General features: G+C 47.4%; 1 protein-coding gene across 4 annotated transcripts in view; it reads right to left on the reverse strand.

The window, feature by feature from the left end:
• Positions 1–10,414: 10,414 nt before the first annotated feature.
• LOC116952894 (uncharacterized) overlaps positions 10,415–19,393 on the reverse strand; it is a 152,011-nt gene continuing 143,032 nt past the window's right edge. For 3 of the 4 annotated variants that reach the window (XM_076074571.1, XM_076074570.1, XM_076074568.1), the window contains exons 8-11: positions 17,613–17,719; positions 16,818–16,959; positions 13,979–14,572; positions 10,415–11,890 (exon numbers count right to left, since the gene is read on the reverse strand). In XM_076074571.1, the coding sequence (XP_075930686.1) occupies positions 11,443–11,890; positions 13,979–14,572; positions 16,818–16,959; positions 17,613–17,719 (1,291 nt within the window). In that variant the 3' untranslated portion in view covers positions 10,415–11,442. The remainder of the gene's footprint in view (positions 11,891–13,978; positions 14,573–16,817; positions 16,960–17,612; positions 17,720–19,393) is intronic. The other variant, XM_076074569.1, reaches the window with a different exon arrangement.

The following is a 19,393-nucleotide window of genomic DNA, read 5'->3' on the forward strand; positions in this document are numbered from 1 at the left end:
TTTCTGTTGCTGATCCCTATATTAGTGGGTGGAGGAAGCAGCAGGGGTCATGCAGGACCGCTGGTTCAAATATCACTCGCCACTGGTGTTAGCCATAGCTCGAAATTGAACCAGGGTTGCTGGGTTCATAGCCACAATGCGGGGATGCGAGACGGAGCGCGACTTCTTGTCATCAACGTCTGCAAGGAATCAGCACGGGCTCCCACCCCTCCCCCCACCCATCCATTACAGTGCCACTACGAGGTCCCCTCCCCCACACGACGAAAGACGCGGGCACAGAATTTGTAAACAAACAGGTGTGCGCCCCCTGCCGCCACGGGATGCATTCGGTCGAGCAGTCTCCGCTCGCTAAGCAAACATTTTGCTCGTTTTGCGAACAAATAGGTCTAAATACTCTTTGGTTCTTTCGGTAAAGTCACATAGGTCAAAAAATATTAGATCACGACGTTTCGATCGCAACACAAGCAATCGTCATCAGGTGGGACAACCACAGCAAGAAAAAAACTGCTCAAGTAGGCGAGAGATCTGCCGTGGCACGAGGTTATAGAGGAAAGGCGATCGATATTACCTTGGTGTCGCGGCATCTCTTCAGAAAGGTGAGATACTCGATCAGGTGAGCCTTCTTGTCTCGCAGTCTGTTAAAAGATATCACAGTTGTGTGGAAACCCTCCCAGTAGAGGCGGTTCAATCTTGATTTGAAGCTTTCATGACTGCAGGAATCCATACTCTTTGGTTCTTTCGGCAAAGTCACGTAGGTAGAATTTTTTTTTAAAATTGCTTGTAATAGAGAGTGCTCGTAGAAATTACGCACGTTAAGCGGAACACGCCTGTAGTGTTCTATCAAACATCGTCTTTGGGCCCCGAATGTCTTCAGGGGCATTGCTAATTTTACAAGCCTAAGTGCCTGATCTAAGGAAATATGTTTATTTATGAACTGTTGTATTTAAAATGAAACTTAGCTTTTAAATTTTACCAGGTAAGGTCCACTGAGCTATATAACTATTTTTCATAAGATGCCTGGCCATAAATGATAGCTCAACGAAGTGGCTTACCACGTGGACATTTATAGCAGCAAAATAATCAAAAAGCATGTTTATAAATGTGTAGGTAAATACCAGAGGACCGGGATAAAAATCCACGCGATTACAGTACGCATTTCATCAAAGTGTGTTTTTGCTTACAGAAATGTGCTGCAGAATTCATTTGTCGGCCCAAGAGCAACAATACATTGTAATCATGCATTGTATACCAAGTGGGTGCAATATTATAGTAAGAGTGTCAACGTTTATGCATAGACACGGTTAAGGTGAGAGGCTACATTTTCAACCTTCTCCCTGCTTTGAAAACAATTTCCACGACAACGTGTAGACTCTGTGTAAAACAATGACCAGTGACCACGCGATTTTATGACGTTAACAAAAAAACTCCTGCCACGTACAACCCACCGACCACCACCATTAAATCTGCGCATGCCAAGCCCCATCTCTTCAGGTCTATCACGACTCTACACCTCGTCTTCACAACCACCACCTATCCACATTCTCCGGCCCATAGAGCTTGCGAGGCACGTTACGACCACCTCTGAAAGGATCTCCTTCCAATCTCAGAGCTTCTATATTTATGCTGGAAAATCAATCTCCACCCGTTTCACCAATCCTTGCCAAATAATAACATATATTTATAAGGCACAATTCATCAAGGGATCTCTGTGCACCACGACCCGGCTCACACACACTGCAAGCACATTTACTTAAAGTCACAAAGGCAACAAACTGCCGTATGTCCAGTCATTGGCTCCATACCTAAACTCGCCCACCTTTCATCGTCTTCCTCAAAACTACGCTCTTCTTTCTACAGCGCATCTTGATATTCTAATCGTTTTAACGAACCCATTGCTTGGTATTAAACCCCACCAGCGGCATCAGCCTCCTTCATTGCCACAAGTACCTTAGCACAGACACCGGACCAGCATAGTTGTACCCTAATCCACGTATACAATATAACATCATCATTCCCTTCATTGTGGAGAATATGAATGACAAAATAAATAAAGCAGGCAACCCACCTCCTTCCCATATCTGTCCCTTCAGGACAGGCGGTCCTCAACTTAAGTCGGTTCGACTTAACGTCGTTTTGACTCACGGCATCTTTGCAGGAACGGAACCTGACATACGTCCGAGGCCCGCCTGTATTTTGTCTCGCTCCCATCGGCCGCACAGCCTTCTGGGAGTTACTTTTTCCCAGTACAATTTTTGTAACAAACAAAATCACTCCTAAAACGCCGTGTGGCCGATGGGACGTACAGAAAAACAAAATACTTCAATTGGGGAGACAGATATGGGAAGGAGGTGGCTTGTCTATATTTTTTATTTTGTCACTTGCACAATAGCCTCGTGGTTAGATTTAACCTTTCCCATATAAGATTCATGAGCCATATTTTCTCGAAAGTGGTTTCTGTGAATTAGAATGTATTTGTACATTTGGTATTCATACTGTTGCTATGCATGTATGTTGAATTTCTCTCTCACCGTATGTACCCAACCACGCTAATTGGAGGTGCGGGGGGAGGACAACAAACTAAACATCCATATGCGGTAAATTAATCCTTCATGATCCGTTTGACCGGCAAGGTGGTGTCGTGGCATAATTTATGCCGACCCATGTGCCTTACTGTGTGGGGTTTGTATGTTCTCCCTTCTGTTTTGCAAGAGTTTTATTTGTGCTCTCCGGTTTCCTCCCATAGCTATATATAATTTAAAAAACGTGAATTGCAACCGGTGTTGGCCAAATATCACACTGCTGAAAAATACCGGTAAATTACTGAATTGGGATCACACACAGCAGTAGCAACACCCCCTTCCTCCTCCTACTGCGTAAAACGTGGCAAGATCCGTGCTGCAAAAAAGAGTCTTGAGTGATGAGGCTTTAGATTCAAAGAGGGTGAATAACGAGTTCGCTGCACCACTGTTTAGAGCGCACATTGCCTGGCCACTTTGACTCAATGCGAGCGCGTTTTAGATTTGGTCACAATTCTGGAATCCCGTGGGTTGACATCCTCGTAGGGCGCGCGAGCACGCGCTGGGGCGGGTACGTCGCCTTCCAACCCCATTGAACGCGACAACGCGTGACCACCCCCACCCCCCAGTGCTATAAATAGTACGGGGGACCATTGCAGAGAATTGTTCGTGACTGTGCGCTGTTTAAACAAAAACACAGCTCGTCGTTTGCTGTGAAGGGGTGGGGGGAGGCATTCAATGCGGTGCTTACCCGGCTCAAACTGTTGGCAAATATTTCCGTGCACACGACTGCTAAAACTGATATCTTTGTGAAAGTGTTTTTGTTGTATCAACGTAATAATCTGCATTTTCCCCCCCTTCAATTTAACCTAATTTTGGAAAATAATATCGATGACTAATAGTTTAGCCAGCAGTGGACATTCCAAATTCCTTATTGTAGAGCCGGTCTACCCATAGGACAACCACTGTCAATCATTTGCGCGAACCTGCGAGGGATGTTGTGCTGAGTAAAGCCACGACGTGAACTGAGTCAGTCCTTGCCCGAGGTGTGTACTTGTGTGCTTCCTCTGACCACAACTTCTGCCCAAATTAGCCCTTCTTAGCCCCATCGTTGAATTACCACGACCAAATTGCTCCCTTGCGTGCAGTCGCAATTTTGAGCCACGTGGAGTCGTTATGGTCTCCGAATTATATGTTGTGCAGCACAAATTCAAATGAATTTTGGAGTGTGCCAGTGACGAGATGTTTATTTTTGCAGTTTAACAAAAATTATATGATGATGTTTATCTCTCTTCATTGCAACTCGGCGATTGAAACAAATCACGCTCTGGTTTCCGTGACGGTCGCCCAGTTTATATAACCCAGAGGCACTACCATAACTAACATCGACCCCCCACCCCACCAAAAACAAACCATCCTCACCACCCCCAGCAACCGCTGTCCGCCCTAAAACATCCTTCCACCCCACGAGCACACGTTCATCAAGAGCACCACACATGGCGTGACTGCGTGTAAGCTTCTCGAGGTCGGAATGCCGCCTCGCCGCATTCAGGTGAGAAGGGGGGGGGGAGATAACATCGCTCCGTCAGGCGGGGTCACATTCCGTGACAGCTCTTTGCACGCAACCTCCCTCTATTCTTACACGCACGCACACTCGCAGCGGCGGCGGCCTCGTCACGCAAACCGCCCCCGTCACCCACTGATCACACGCGCTCCCCTCTCACGAACTCTCCATCCGCCCCGTCACCCGCTCACCACCACCACCGCCGCCGTGCGGCGTCTCTCTCCGACTGAGCCAGGTCGGTGCTTGTCCACGGTGGTGGTGGTGGCGGCGTTGAGGCTTCTGATGTAGCGAGGCCGACAATGCGTCTCCCTCGTTCGTTGTCCACTTATTAGCTATTAGGTTACTCATTCTCCACAACCACTTCTCGTGAATGTTTCCTGCAAATCCGTAAATGACGAGAAAACCCCACCGCAACAGAAAAGTCGGTGCACACATAGATGTAGCAGCACACAGAGAGGTGTGGCACTCCGTGTGTAAAGCTCTCAGCCTCATCTCAACCCTTGGAGCTGGCGGTACATATACAACAAAATGGCCTCAAATGCAGTTTTTGTTGAACTGGTGGTCTGGATAAGGCTGCGAGCTGTTGCATATTGTACATATTTGTGCGTTCTTGTACATATTTGTGCGTTCTTAAATCCATTTATTTAATTGTGTATTTATAGTTTTGCTCAAATCAGGGCTCTTATCTGACAGATCGTCCGGGTCATTTCCTATAAACATCTGGTTTCACCAGGATTAGTTTAGTCCGGCCTGTGCTGGCAAGACACTGAATGTCGAAACCGGTTCACAGTTTGCTTATTTTGAACCAATGCAGTGAGAAAATAAACTCCAAGAAGGCCTAATGGCTGATGGGATGTGTAAAGTACGTTAATTCTTTTACGTGGATAAACAAATATGTTTGTACTTTTGAAGTCCTTTGAGCCAGTTGTGGAATTTGTATATTCCTATGGTGGGAGCCTGTCTCCTAGAGGATCAATCACTGCTAATTTATTTACAAAGTGGTACTCATTTTATTGATGATGGTGATGATAAGCGATGATGATAGTGGTAATGAAGACGGATATAAGGATACATGGTGATGCCGATGATGATGGTTGAAAACTTTTATGTTGAAAACTAATTTCCTTAGTTTGTTTTTCCCCCGCACCTTATTACTGTTGGCTACATACGGTGCGAAAAAAGGTTAACAGACATACATGCACAATTCACCATTACTGTATTGCACACTCTGCCGTTAAGCTATTCCCAATCATCCGTAAATAGAATTTACCAAGTTTCTGGATGCACAACTCATCAACAAATGTCGCGTGACTCTCCGAGGCATTGTTGTTGAGAATAAAGTTCCGCATACGTCGGTGACGAATGCGCACCGCATCCGAGTGAGCAAAGCGATTCAGATGCGGTGCGCATTCACCTGCGATTAGCGCGGTTGGCCGTGTACGGTACGAAAGAAGTTCAACGTTTACATTCTCAGCCCCGGACGCACCACGAGGGAGTTTCCCGCGTGGGGCTCGTTCGGTCGTTTCGCAAGGACGCGATGAGAATCCCTCACTGTGATGAAAAAAAAAGCAAGCCAATTAATGGTTTTATTTTGGTGTCGTTGCAGAAATAAGCCATCCTCCAACCTTGTCAGGTCTCAGACGCTAAGCAGGGCTCAGACTGGATAGCGCTGTGGAAGAGCGGCCACCAGACACACACAGGTTGTCGTATACGTGGCTACGCAGTGGGCAGCGGAGGGCAGTGCAGAAAATGAATTGTTGTCCTGCACGTCTATGCTCTCCACCCTCACCAACCCGCACTGACCAGGGTGGTTTACATATGGTGAAATAACCCACACGACTTGCACCGCATGGGGAGACTCTTATCCAGCGATGGAGTGGCAAACCGGCTGTGAAGTGTGAGTGAACTTATTCTTAGCTCTTTCGGTAAAGTCACGTTGAAGGGAAACAATAAAATAATAAAATATATAAAACTATAAAAATTCTCACGACGTTTCGACCATAACACAAACAGTCGTCATCAGGTGTGTCGGTTTGCATAAATTTATTTATTTTTAATCGGTGTATTTATTTATAAGGTTCTTTGTACGCCATCTGGCTACCATGAGAGATTCATTCATGAGGCTATCCACATATACAAGCACAGAGACAATTTCAACCGAGAAGATGGATTCTGGCTTAGCAATCATTGGAAAGATTTGATAAACCATTTCAGGTCTTAATTGATTGTTCACGCTTACAGTGGCTTTCAGACAGCATACATTAATTTTTCGTCTCCCCCCTCCTCTTTTCAGAACATAGATGGACTAGTCCTTCTAAATAAACTGTCAAATCGCTGCGCGTGGCGCTGACGTTTTTTATAAATAAATACACCGTTTTAAAATAAATAAATGTATGCAAACCGACACACCTGATGACGACCGTTTGTGTTATGGTCGAAACGTCGTGAGAATTTTTATAGTTTTATATATATTATTATTTAATTTGTTTCCCTTCAACGTGACTTTACCGAAAGAGCTAAGAATATGAATTACTGCAGTCACGAAAGCTTTAAATACAAATTTGTGAGTGAACTTGCTTGAAAACATGGATTTAAACATCTTAAGAACTGACAGATAGTTGTTTTTCTTCTCCCAACACGTTTTTGGAAACACGTTTTCAAAACACAACAGGTTTTTTGGGTTAGATCGCGTAAATATAAATGTCGTTAAACCCGTACCACCCGACACATGTTAAACTGACGTTTTCAAAAGTTGACTTTTTCTTCGTTCAGTATACAAAAAGGTGACCAACTCGTGCTACATTACAATGTGCCACAGTTAGGTGGGTCCTTTGACCACAAGATCAGTGGTCTATTAGACGCTCAGGATTTTGAAATGCAATTTTAAACTCAAATTGTTTCTCGAAATGTCATCTGACGACGACGGGACGTTTCTATGGACAGTTTTACGTGGTGATAGAAAACAAAGACATCACTGCGCCTCTGTAAAGCCAGCAACGGATGAGGCAACCCTGAGATGTCCCTTTGAGATAAACTGTCGCATGTTAGTATTTGGCATACGGTTGGTTGAGTGTGCATGTACCTGTTACTAAACACACGTTTAAATACATAATTCCCAGAAACTGATGTGTGGCCGTGTTTGTTTCGTTTCTTATCACGAAGGCACAGAGACGCAGTAGGATCGGCACGCTGAGGCACATCCTGGTCTGGGCTCCATCGGCTTCTCCCCCTCTTCAATCGACGAGCACCACTTTGTGGATGTCAACAGTGGCGGCACTTTTGAGACTCGCTCACTCCCTGCCATACGAACGTAGCAATGTCACCGCAGGCTTACAGATATAATCTAGACACGAGCATCACTTCACAATTATCTGAAAGGTGGTGGAAAATAACTTTGACTTAAAGACAAATAAATGTTGGTTCTTCTTGGTATTATATCCCCACACGTGTGGAGTCCTGACTTCCTGCTCCTGTCTGTCCACCCACTCCTGTGCCGGGTCATCATCTCCATGTCTACTCGACGATCGTGCAAATCCTGTCTCAACCACCTCGAACCACTTCCTCCGACCCCGGCGCTTCCACGTCCATCAGCTTCCTCCTCCCGCCATTTGTTTCCCTCCCTGCACGCTCTCGTTCCAACCCCTCGAGTCGACTTCCTCTCGGGAGGTGGCCGCTCTCGCCCCCTTCCCTCACCCTTCGTTCCTGACGGTGTCCGTGAATCGCACGCCGTTGAGAGCTATCGGCTGTCATCCTGCAGTGATTTGACAAACAGGGTGGGGAATGGGGGGGGGGGCTGTGCGTACTCTGGAAACGTGCACACACAGTACGGATCGGAAAAGGCAGGTTGTAAACGACACCACTCTGTGACCAGAGATTGAAAACTAATTTCTTTAAAACTGCTTTGTGTTTAGTTTGTTGTCCCCCCCGCACCTCCGATTAGCGCGGTTGGCTATGTACGGTGCGAAAGAAGTTCAACATATACACGTACATACATTGACAGGATGCACGGATAGCTGCAGTTCAAACACGAGTGTCGTGGCTGCGTGCGCTTGGCTCGGTTGGTGCGTCTCTTGAGGACACGGACGTTCGTGCGGAAATTAAATGCTATTTGCGTCTATAAATAGTGGCGGGGCGAGCCGGCACTCCACACCTGTGCGGAGATTCGGCGGCAGGCAGGGTGCGCCGCTGACCTCTGGAGATAATAAAAGGGGAAATATAAAAAACAGAATCCCACGCCGCGGGTGAGGTGTGGGGAGTTTGTTCGTGCGCGACGCTCCACGCTGTAAAATCCCCCACGACGAGTGGGGCCACCGCGTTGTACAGGCAGGCAAACAGACAAAGAACCCCCGCATAGCCTGTGGCAGACTGTCGGGACAAGTGCTGTAAGCGAGGACCTATGAAGGCCGGCACTGTGGCACAAGATGGGATGGGTGACAAGCACCACGCCCGGCCGCCTTTATCTCCCCAGTGGCGATGTTTACACACCGCACCAGGTACTCATTTGAGGCTGAGTCGACCTAGGGGAGGCCCGGGACCGGTTCAGATAATCGTCACTAGTCATAAAGGTTTTTGGGTTAGATCGCGTTATTTATAAATGTGTCGTAACCCTCCACCACCCGACACGGCCAATCAGCAAAAAAGTGTCACGTTGACAAAAGACAAATAGTTCACTGCTTTAGCCCACCGGTGTGTTGAAGAGTGAATCCACATTTACAATTTGAGTACGACGTTTCGCTGGTAATTACATCCAGCATCATCGAGCAATTCGCCAGAATGGTAAAGCCCTCGCTTGCTCCCGGTCTTAAATAGAGCAGCAGGGTGACGTCATCGTTTAACTCATTTCAGGTGTAGTGATTTGAGGCGGAGGGGGGGTATTGTAATTATATAATCGATTGGTAATCAGTCAATGGTTATGATTAGTAATGAGTTGTAGATTATTAATTAGTTGTTATGTGTGTTATTGTGATTATATGCTACGTTAGTAATCCGTTAATTAGTATGTGTTTCCCCTATAAGGAATTGTAATATGTATTATTTAATAAAACGCTTCCAAGCCGCACTAAGCCTGTAGCTGTCAGAGCGATTAAAGTTATTTCTATTCCTCTCAATTTAAATCGATTCTCTAATTAGTCTTTGCCAGTAATAATTAGTTTTACACAACACTTCAACGTTATCAAAATCAATTGAGTGTCCTTGTTGACAAGCATGTTCTGCCACTGCCGACAGTTGCGTTTGAGATAATTTAATATTTCTTTGATGTTTTTTTAGTCTTATGCTGATGTTACGTCCCGTCTGTCCAATATAGCATCTGCCACATAAACAATTAATCCGATATACACCTTCTGTTGATCATTTAGGTAATGCGTCTTTAGTGCAAGATACTAGTTTTTGAATTTTGTGTACTGTACCAAATCTTATTGTAATGTTTTGCTTTTGCAAAACACAGGCTAATTTGTCAATTACTCCTGAGATATATGGAATTTTTATTGTTTTAACAATCTGATCGCTTTCAGCAGTATTGCTTTGCGATCGTGATTTGGCATTCAGTGCTCTGTTAATTTGAGCATTATTGTAGCCATTCTGTCGTAGTGCTTCTTTAACGTGTTTGATCTCTCTCACTAGACTTTCACCATCTGAAACTGTTTTAGCCCGATGTATGAGCGTCTTGATAAGAGAGGATTTCTGAGCTGGATGATGACTGGGCTAAAGTAATGAACTTTTTGTCTTTTGTCAACGTGACACTTTTTTGCTGATTGGCCGTGTCGGGTGGTGGAGGGTTACGACACATTTATAAATAACGCGATCTAACCCAAAAACCTTTATTATGAATAATATTGGTCGCAAAAGCCTACGTGTTAAACAATCGTCACTGGTGTTGGCCGTGAGCGGGAATCGAACACGTGACGTCGGGTTCATAGCACAGCGTGCTAACCACGACACTACCGCTCCCCACCCTACACGACACACACACTAATACACACACGCAGGGCACCACATTCGTGTACAACTACGCATATAGCACGTTTACGACACTGTGAAGTATGGCCAAAGCAACCCTCATCGCCGGCATCGAAGCGGGGAGGGCCTTCATCCAGCAGCGGATCGACAGCTGTAAATTAAACTGAATCAGTGATTGTAAAACACGAATATAAAATAAAATGTTTGTGGGAATAAGTATAACATAGGCAATGATCGTTTATAAACTATGAACAACAATCATTTCAATTGAATGATTACAATTATTGTCTCAATGAGCTCTCAACTTTGTACCCGGTAAAGGTTCCATTCACTCTCACAAATCCCTTAAATATGAAAAAAACAATGCCAGACGATGTTTTGGGAGTTAGTGTATATTCCTGATGAGATATGTCAATGCAGTTACACAGTCGCCAAAATGTGTCCTCGTATTGTCATTGGCATCTGTTTCGTTACAACTGCATCACATGCTCATTATTGTAACTTTACACAAGAGCATAGCACTGTACAGGTTTCTCGGTTGCATTGGCTGTGGTAAGCGCGTACAAAGCTGAGTCAGCTGGAGTTAGAACGCCTCTACGCAGCAAACAAAAGGCAATGAAATATAACAGCCGCCCTGTTTTACGCCAGACCGAGGAATACATTGTAGAAGAAGTATATATTACATCTATAACAGCACGCGAAATAACATTCGTAAAAGTTAAAAGGCACAACATTTTTGGTCACTGTTCATGGAAGGTCAATGTAGTCGCGTGTAATTATTCTGAATCCCTGAATTTACGAAAAAATGATAGGTTACAAAACTTGATTATCATTCCATACGCAACCGAATCAAGTCATTTGTCATTCATCACTGTATGTCGAGAGTTTTAAGCTGCCCATTTCACACACCTCGTTCCCATCATTCTTCCCAGAATTTGAGGTGTCCGAGGCTTTCAGAGCCGCTCGAGTTAGTGTCGAGTGAATTGGAGAGGTCTTTCCCTAAAATATAATTAACCGCTCGGCCCATATTCTGATGCGGAATTTGGATGAGGCAGCCCCAGGAAGTGCAATCGTCCGTGAAATTTTGTGCCCCGGCCTGGATTGGGAAGCCAACTTGAGTTGCCTCACAATGTGGAGACTTGAGTATGGCCTCAAGTTCTGTGGAAACGGGGTGCAACAGTACAACTCGATCCCATATCTCATGTGATAAAAAAAGTCCACCTTTGAAAGTTTTGATCGGAAATGTTCGCACGCAGTCGCGTTCATGGCAGGGAGCGATGACCGACGCGATCTATCGCTCTCACCCTGAACACCGCCCACTGCCTTGGCTGTTGAGGCCGATGTCACGAACGACAGAGGAGCGCAGCAGCAGAGACAAGCGGTGCTCGAAAGCCGCGCCAGTCTTCAGTTGCGCTCTTTAATAATGCCTCGCACCGGGCATGTGTTCAGAGCTCTAACGGTGGACTTAAGGGGTCCCAGGTCCTCAGGAAGCTCCAACGAAGGGTCCACGTCGGTGCCGCTGATGACGTCCAGCCGCTCGTCGGAGGGACTTTCGGACGTCGGGCCCTCGGGGGACAGCTGAGGCACCGTCTGTTCACAGCGAGTGGCGGTCGCCTGGTCCATGCTCTGCAGGAACATCCAAACGGAGGGCGGCAGGCCCTCGACGAGGCTCGGGTGAAGCAGGGCCTCCTCGTCGGAGCGGCCCACGGCGCCATCCATGTCTCGCAACACCCCCTCCAGCACCTCGTCCATGGAGACGCGATCACTGCCCGTGATGTCACCCTCGTCCAGCGCTTCCATCGTATCCATGCCCAGCATCTCGACCACGTCCAAGCCCGTCATGTCGTGTCTGCTGTACAAAAGACGAAGATGCCCCCATGTAACGTTTGAGCAGAAATCAAACGCGGGTCGTTGGGTTCGAAGCACAGCGAGCCAGCCTCTGCACTACCGCTCCAGAAACATGCACGTAACACAAAGATGCCCACTATAGCCTTAACAGACTGTGGGGGCAAGTGCTGTTAGTGGCACACGAGGGGGTGGGTGGTCAGCACCACGCCTGGCTGCCTTTGTCCCTCCAGTGGCGTTGTTTACACACCATACCAGGTACTCATTTGAGGCTGAGTCGACCAAGGGGAGGCCCAGGACCGGTTCAGATAATTCGTCACTGGTGTTGGTGGCCAAGCCCGGGAATAAAGCTCTGGTCACCAGGTTCGTAGCATTGCGCGCTAACTGCTACACCGCACAAAGACAAAGATTCCCCCATATAGCCTTAACAGACTATTGGGGCCAGTGCTGTTAGCGAGCAATTATGAAGGCTGACATAGCACATAAGGGGGTGAGGGGCCAGGACCATGCCCGGCCGCCTTTGTCTTCCCAGTGGCAATGTTAACACAATGCACCAGGTTCTCATTTGAGGCTGAGTCGTCCGAGGGGAGGCCCAGGATCAGTTCAGATAATCGCCACTGGTGTTGGTCGTGAGTGGGAATCGAACTCGTGTCCTTAGCACGCTGCGCTACGCCAGGTACGTAGCGCAGCACGCTCACTTGCTACGCCACCGCTCCCACACACCATAGAAAACATATTCACACATCCGCGCAAAGCACACATTACCTGCACAACAGACACCCATTAAGTAGTTGAACAGTGTGGACGAGATGACAGTGAGTCAGTCTGATAGATTGATTCCTCACCGTGGGTGTGAGGAATCAAGTCCACGGGAACAGTAACCACGGTAGCGATGGTAGAAGAGTGATTGCAGTGGCGACAGACCGCGAGGTGGGTGAGTGAATTTAGTATGACACGAGCTTGAAGCATTTTCACGAGAAAAGAGCCGACCGACTGGCTGTACACGGCGACGTTACTGACAGTGTGCCCATCACACCACGGCGACATCACAACAACACGACGCCTAAAAGTGAGAGGATTCTTTTCTCATGAACAAACAATTTAAGGATAAGAATTTGTACTTATTCAAAACGTGATTGCCACGGTGTCTCAAAGGTGCTTTACAACCACAGAGGAGGGAAAGACAAAATCCCCAGCGTGCAAAGAGGGAAACGACAGACAGGGGGTTGGAAACCAAAACCGAGAAACAATCCCCAGATGGACTGAGATGCAGCCTGGCTCTGCGGCTGGCAGAGCTGCGAGTGACTTTTTGTGAGGTCTTCAAAGTACAAATTACGTTACAGATTTCAAATGTCTGTACACCTGTCACCACGTTATTGTGTGTGAGCATGTCAATAAATACCCTGGACACCCCTGCAAACGAAATATTCCATCTCAAGCGATTTCCTTGCTGAAATAAAATATGCAATAAAAACGTTTGCTGGCTTGCTTCCTGCTTGGATTCCTGGCTGGCTGGCGTGCAAGTGCCGCAGCGGCGATGTCACAGCACACATCTGCGTGATGACGTCACCCGGTCATCGCGCTGTGGATCCCACGCAAATGCAATAGAGAGGGGGAAGCGAGAGAGGGGGAAGCGAGAGAGAGCGAAACGGCGTGAAAGGGAGACAAGCAGTGCGAGGGAGGAGCTAGGGAGAGGCAAGAGAGATTGAGACGGCAAGAGGAAGAGGTGGGGACAAGGAGAGCGAGGGCGAGAGGTGAAAGAGAGAGAGGAAGAGGGAGAGAGGTAGGGGGGAGGGAAGTGGGTGAGATAGAGTGGAGAGAGGAGAGGATTATAGAGGGAGGGAGAGGTAAAAGATGTGACAGAGGAAGAGAGAAACATAAAAACAGAGACAAAGCAAGAAATTGAGGTAAATTCGGATACAGAGCACAGAGAAGGAAAGAGAAAAGTGGCGAGAGACAGGGCTCTACATTAGATTACAAGTTTTGCTGGCTGGCTGGAAGCGATGGATGGACGGCCGTTCACTTCTAAAGGATGTGCTGATTTCTGGCTTCAACACGGATAAAATGAACCCAAACCCCTGCCCCCACTTTTTACCTGTTCAGGAGGCTGAGGAATCCACGGTCCCTCTCCTCCTTCCCAGCGTGCTCCACCAGCCCGAGCTGTCCACTCGCCCCATCCCTGAGCCCTAAGCCTGGGACTCCTTCTGACAAGCCCCGACCGGGGGGACTGCCCCTCGCCAAGGCGTCGTCCGGGAGGGTCGAGGAGTCGGTCAGACGCTCCTCCCACTCGGAGGGGAAGCTCTCCGACGAGTCGGGGCTACTGCTTGAAGAAAGGCTGCTTGGAAAGGTCCCGGCCCGGTGGTAGATGTCTCTTTTTTCCTGGGCCGACTTTCCAATGTACGGGGAGGTTTTAGTGTCTCGCAGAGTCAACGGGGTTTCCGCAGTGACGCAGGTGCCATTCTTTGGCCTGTCCGTCTTTTTCGCTTTACTTGTCAATCTCTTTGTAAGCTCCTGGCCGGCTTTGTTGCCACCACTGATGCTCCTGTTATCACTGCTGGTGCGGCACAGTTTGGCTTTGGGCTGCTGGGAATTTATGGGAGGGATCTGCGAGACATCAATCGCTTCACCCGTGACATCAAACTTGCATTCGGGATTTCGGTTCTTCAGGTAATATTCTCCTTCTTCGTCCCTGCCGAGAGACGAGCACGCACCACTGAGGAACAATGATTTGAGTCGGTAACGACATGCACACTTTTGCCAACACACGCGTGTTGCAGTTGGCAACACGTGTGTGTTTGTTTAATCGTAAAAAAATAAATGACATTGAATCCATCAAACGGAGGTGGTAACTATGCATGTGGACTGCAATCCATCACTGTGGAGGCAGCAGCGAGGGTAAGTGGATCGCCGCACAGACGTTGTGAAACTCCCTTCCCATAGGCGTCGAGATTGCCATACCCTGGCTCGCTGGAACAATGTATGTATGTGTAATGACAAGGTGCCACCTGTCAGCCTGAAGGGGTAATCGCGGTTATGGGTATATAACGTAATGCCTAATTACGAGGGGGGCATATCTGGGGTAAAGGTGAAAGGCAGAGTCAGTCGGGAAGCTCCGGGAACCTGCTTGAAGGTTCTAGAAGGGGGTGTGGCCGGAGGCGGGGCTTGGCCGCGCTGGGGCGTATATAAGGGGGACCGAACCAGAGGTTCGGTGCTGTGCCGGGTCCTGGCTGCTCGCCATCATCTCTCTTCGTCGTCCGACCACGTGGCTGATCTTCTTCAAGGCTCTCATCGTCGCCGTTGCTGCGCTATTCGGACAACTGCATAGTTGGACGCCCACAATGGGGTTGTGTGATAGGGTCGGCTATGTGTAGCTGCGTTACATACATGTATCGCCCAGTGTGTTCCTAATAAATAAGAAACCTTCTACACAACGTGTATCGGAAGTCGCTAACTTCACATGTATATGTTGAACTTCTTTCACACCGGAAGTAGCCGACTATGCTAATCATGCAATAGCTACAAAGTCTGGCAGAGAGACACAATGGCATCGATGGAAATGATTGTGATTCCCTCTTGATAGAAATAATGAGCACTGTTTAAATCACCCAGAATGCCCTAATCTCATCAAATCTCCGAAGCTAAACAGGTTTAAACTAAACTACAAACTAAACTTTTTATTTTACAAACGACCCAGCTATCGTAACTCAAAAAAGTGGCTTATCATGTGGAAAATTATAGCAGTGAGAACTTCACTTGTTCCATCTGTATAGGATAGAGTGTTGTCCCCATCAGACGCGTTGGCTTTCTCGAGGTACTCCGGTATCCTCCCACATACCAACGCTCATTAATTGGCGGAAAATGCCTTAATGTAGGCGCGGGAGCGTAGTGCATAGCAACAATGGATTTCACTGCTCTCTGCTGCCCACACTACCCATACTGCCCACACGCATCGCGGTCAGCGTCACAGCGAGAGTGCACTCCAGGTGAACAGGCTACATTTCATCATTAATGTTCAGTATTTGTTGATGCGTTTTTTATTGGGTGCGATAATCACCGTATAAATGCATGCTGTATGAGTAATGGAATGAAAAGTGTGTATGTACGTGTGATTGCATGTTTGCTGTGTGTGAGTGTGTGTGGGGAGCAGTAGTGTAGTGGTTAGCGCGTGGCGCTACAAACCCGGTGATCGAGTTCCATTACTATTCACGGTCAACACCTATGACGATTATCTGACCCGGCTCCGGGACTCGTCTAGGTCGACTCAGCCTAAAATGAGTACCTGGTACAGTGTGTAAACATCTACACTTGGGAGAGAAAGGCGGCCGGACATGGTGTTGGCCATCCACCACTTTGCGTGCCGTTCCGGCATAGGTGCCGCTCGCCAACAGCACTTGCCCCAACAGTATGTTAAGGCTATACGGGGAATCTTTGTTTTTGTATATGGGGAGTGGTAGTGCAGCGGTTAGTGTGCTGCGCTACGAATCCAGCAGCCCAAGTTCAATTCCCGCTCACGGCCAACACCAGTGATACATGTCTCCCCTGGGTGAAATCAGAGTACCTGGTGCGGTGTATAAACATCGTGACGAGGAAGTCAAAGGCGGCCGGGCGTGGTGCTGGCCTTCATAGGTGCTCGCTAACAGCACTTGCCCCAACAATCTGGTCAGACTATACGGGGTGTTTGGACTTTTGTGTGTATATTTATGAGTATCAGTGTGAAAATGTGAGTGTATGTGTTGAGGAATGTGTACATTTCGCCACATGTTTGACATGTACATGTCAACTGACACCCTGGACGCCCTTGAAAGCAAAATGTCCAATCTCAATGTAATTTCCCTGCAAAATATTTGAACGGATAAGTAAAAAAAAGCAATGCATGTCGTTACGTGCGACCGGACGCATGCGGAAAAAAATGGCAACGTGTTGCCGTGCGGTACCGGAGCAAGAACTGCGTGGCGATGATGAAGTCGGCCTTGCCCTTGCGGTAGATGATTCGCGCGGAGGCCTTCACCCAGAGCCACTTGCCCTGCTTGCTGAGCAGGCGGAAAACCACGGGCTCGCTCTCCCCGTTCTTCATCACTACCAGGGACGTCAACGGGACGGACAGCAGTCACGACCCACGCCACCCGAGGCCTCTTGACGACTCGCGGCCGCATCGTTAGTGCGGGCGGTGCGGACCCGGCTTCAAGGGATGGGGCCAATGTTCATAGCCCGGAGTCTGGTTTACCCTATCCTCAGGATCTTTATTTTATGTTATTCTCTAAATTGCATTCAAAATAGTGCGGTCATGTCGTGAGACCGAGGTTCGTGGGCTCAAATCTGTGGCATAAAACTTTCACCAGACACTTAAAAGTGGACGTAAACGATTCTGTGATGTCGTCAGAAGGAGAGTAGGCAATTGCGAGCTGGTGTTAAGGTCCCAATTTTTTTTTCAAATTGTAAAAATTTGGAAAAAAAATACTTAATGTGGAAACACACAGCCACAGGCAATCACTGCCCCCCCTACTATAGAAACTTAACAGAACACCCCCCTCAAAGAGAGTTTTGGGACACGGTCAGGCTTTCCTGGCCAAACAAGTGTACGGTTAAACCCTCTGTGCTTGTAGCGAGAGCCATATTGAGAGGTGTAACTAAACATTGTGTGCCAGATAGGGATATTAATGTCTATATATTTTTGAAATGTAAGTTTTCTTTACGACGGCAGAGATGTTCAACAGTGGTGCGCGTCTCACGTATCAAGTTGTTTGCCTTCAAGTAGAGCATGTCGCCCAGGTGCTGGAAGTTGACCGCTTTGCGCCTCCGGAACTCCACACTAGTGTAGCCCATCACCAGCCGGGCCCTGTGTGGGATGCAAGCAACATGGCCAGCACGGACCTGGGTACAGAAAATTCTAAACATTTTCGTAATTTTTTCAGCATTCGGATGTTTGGACAAATACCAGTTACGTTGTATGGGTTTTTTTTTTTACTATGGAAGGATATCCACAGGACACGGATGAAACCCATGCAGAACAGGGGGAGAATGCGTTAGGAATCAAACCCAGGGCCCTTCTTGCTGTGAGGCCGCCACTGCACCACCCTGCAGATCTAAAATGTAGTAAGAGAAAACAATACAAATATCGGTTTTGCAGTGAGATCAGAACCCTGTGGGCGTGGCAGCGATTGCTAGGGATCACGTCATCATCACTCCCATTGCACCAGCTAATCGGCAGCAAGGATTCAACATCCGTGCAACATGGCCACCATGAAAGTCCCCCATGTAGCTGTACTAGGTGTGGTTATGTTCGCGATAAATGGTGCATGCGATCGCATAGTTACAATGCGGACTGAGATTGCGTAATGGCAGTGTGGACGGGACTGAATCGTGATTCGCTAAAAGCAGAGGGACAGTACATTTGGGCTTTTCCCTTTCAAATGAATGCATGTAAACAATCATGTAACTTTCAACTCACAGCCACATTGGGCACTTGAGGTAGGTCGCATTCACACGGAGCTAAATATTTGAATTTAAATCTGAAGTAGTCCATTGTAATGCAGAATACTGTGTGATTTACTGTGCGATTGATTGTAAATGTTGTGGATTTACTCTCCAAAACAGCGGTGTGCTGTATTAGTAACGAACTGCCATGTTCTGGTTACGTGACAAACCTTACTTATTGGCTGTGTCAGGTGGTGGCGGGTTTCACAGATTTATATTTACATGATCTAACCCACAAAAAACCCCTCTATGTTGGATGAATCACAGATATATATTATTTATAATACATACTTGAAGTCAATAAAGTTAAAACTGATCATTTCTACTAAAAACGAATTCACAACATGGGGTGTAGTCATTTGTTCGAGAGCAGGATGGGGCATGCTATATCTGTAGGCTGAGTCATGACCCGGTGTGATCTCATTACAGGTTTGTGATGCCAAACTCAAATTCCTAGTTTTTGGCAATATTTCCAGTGTAATATTGTGTTATGTGCAAAGGTAATACGTAAATAATGTGGTGTTATATGAATGGATGAACAGGCTACAGGCCTAGCTGATCATGCAAATGGATGAGCTTTGGCCCAGTTGATTGCGCACGTGGTTGGGTCTTAGTCGTGCCTTGTTTTGATGTTAATAATTGTTTTAACAGGCTTCAGGCCTAGTTGATCATGCAAATTGTCAGGCCTTGGTCTGTATTACATTTCTAGTGCTTCAATAAAGACATACACACTAAGTGAGTTGAGGCGAGTCTTTTATTAACACTTCCCATACGGGACGTGTTCTATAATGTGTGCCACTGTGTGCCACTGTGTGACACTATGTAACCCCCTACACGCGAGGCTATTGAAGATCCCAACCAGACGACGTGACCCGACCCACCGAGTGTTACCCACAATGACGACCCTTTACTGTATCGCGCTGCCCTTTTATCCCCCTAGCGTGGCCTTCCCCCCGCCCTCTGGCTACGCCCTCCTTCTGGCACCTCCCAGCAGGCTCGCTCCCCTGATTACCTGAATGACGAGATGTACCAGTAT

Source organism: Petromyzon marinus, chromosome 49 (genome assembly GCF_048934315.1).
Source record: "Petromyzon marinus isolate PM22_M1 ecotype Great Lakes invasive population chromosome 49, UKy_Petmar_22M1.pri1.0, whole genome shotgun sequence".
In the NCBI taxonomy this organism is placed as follows: Eukaryota; Metazoa; Chordata; class Hyperoartia; order Petromyzontiformes; family Petromyzontidae; genus Petromyzon; species Petromyzon marinus.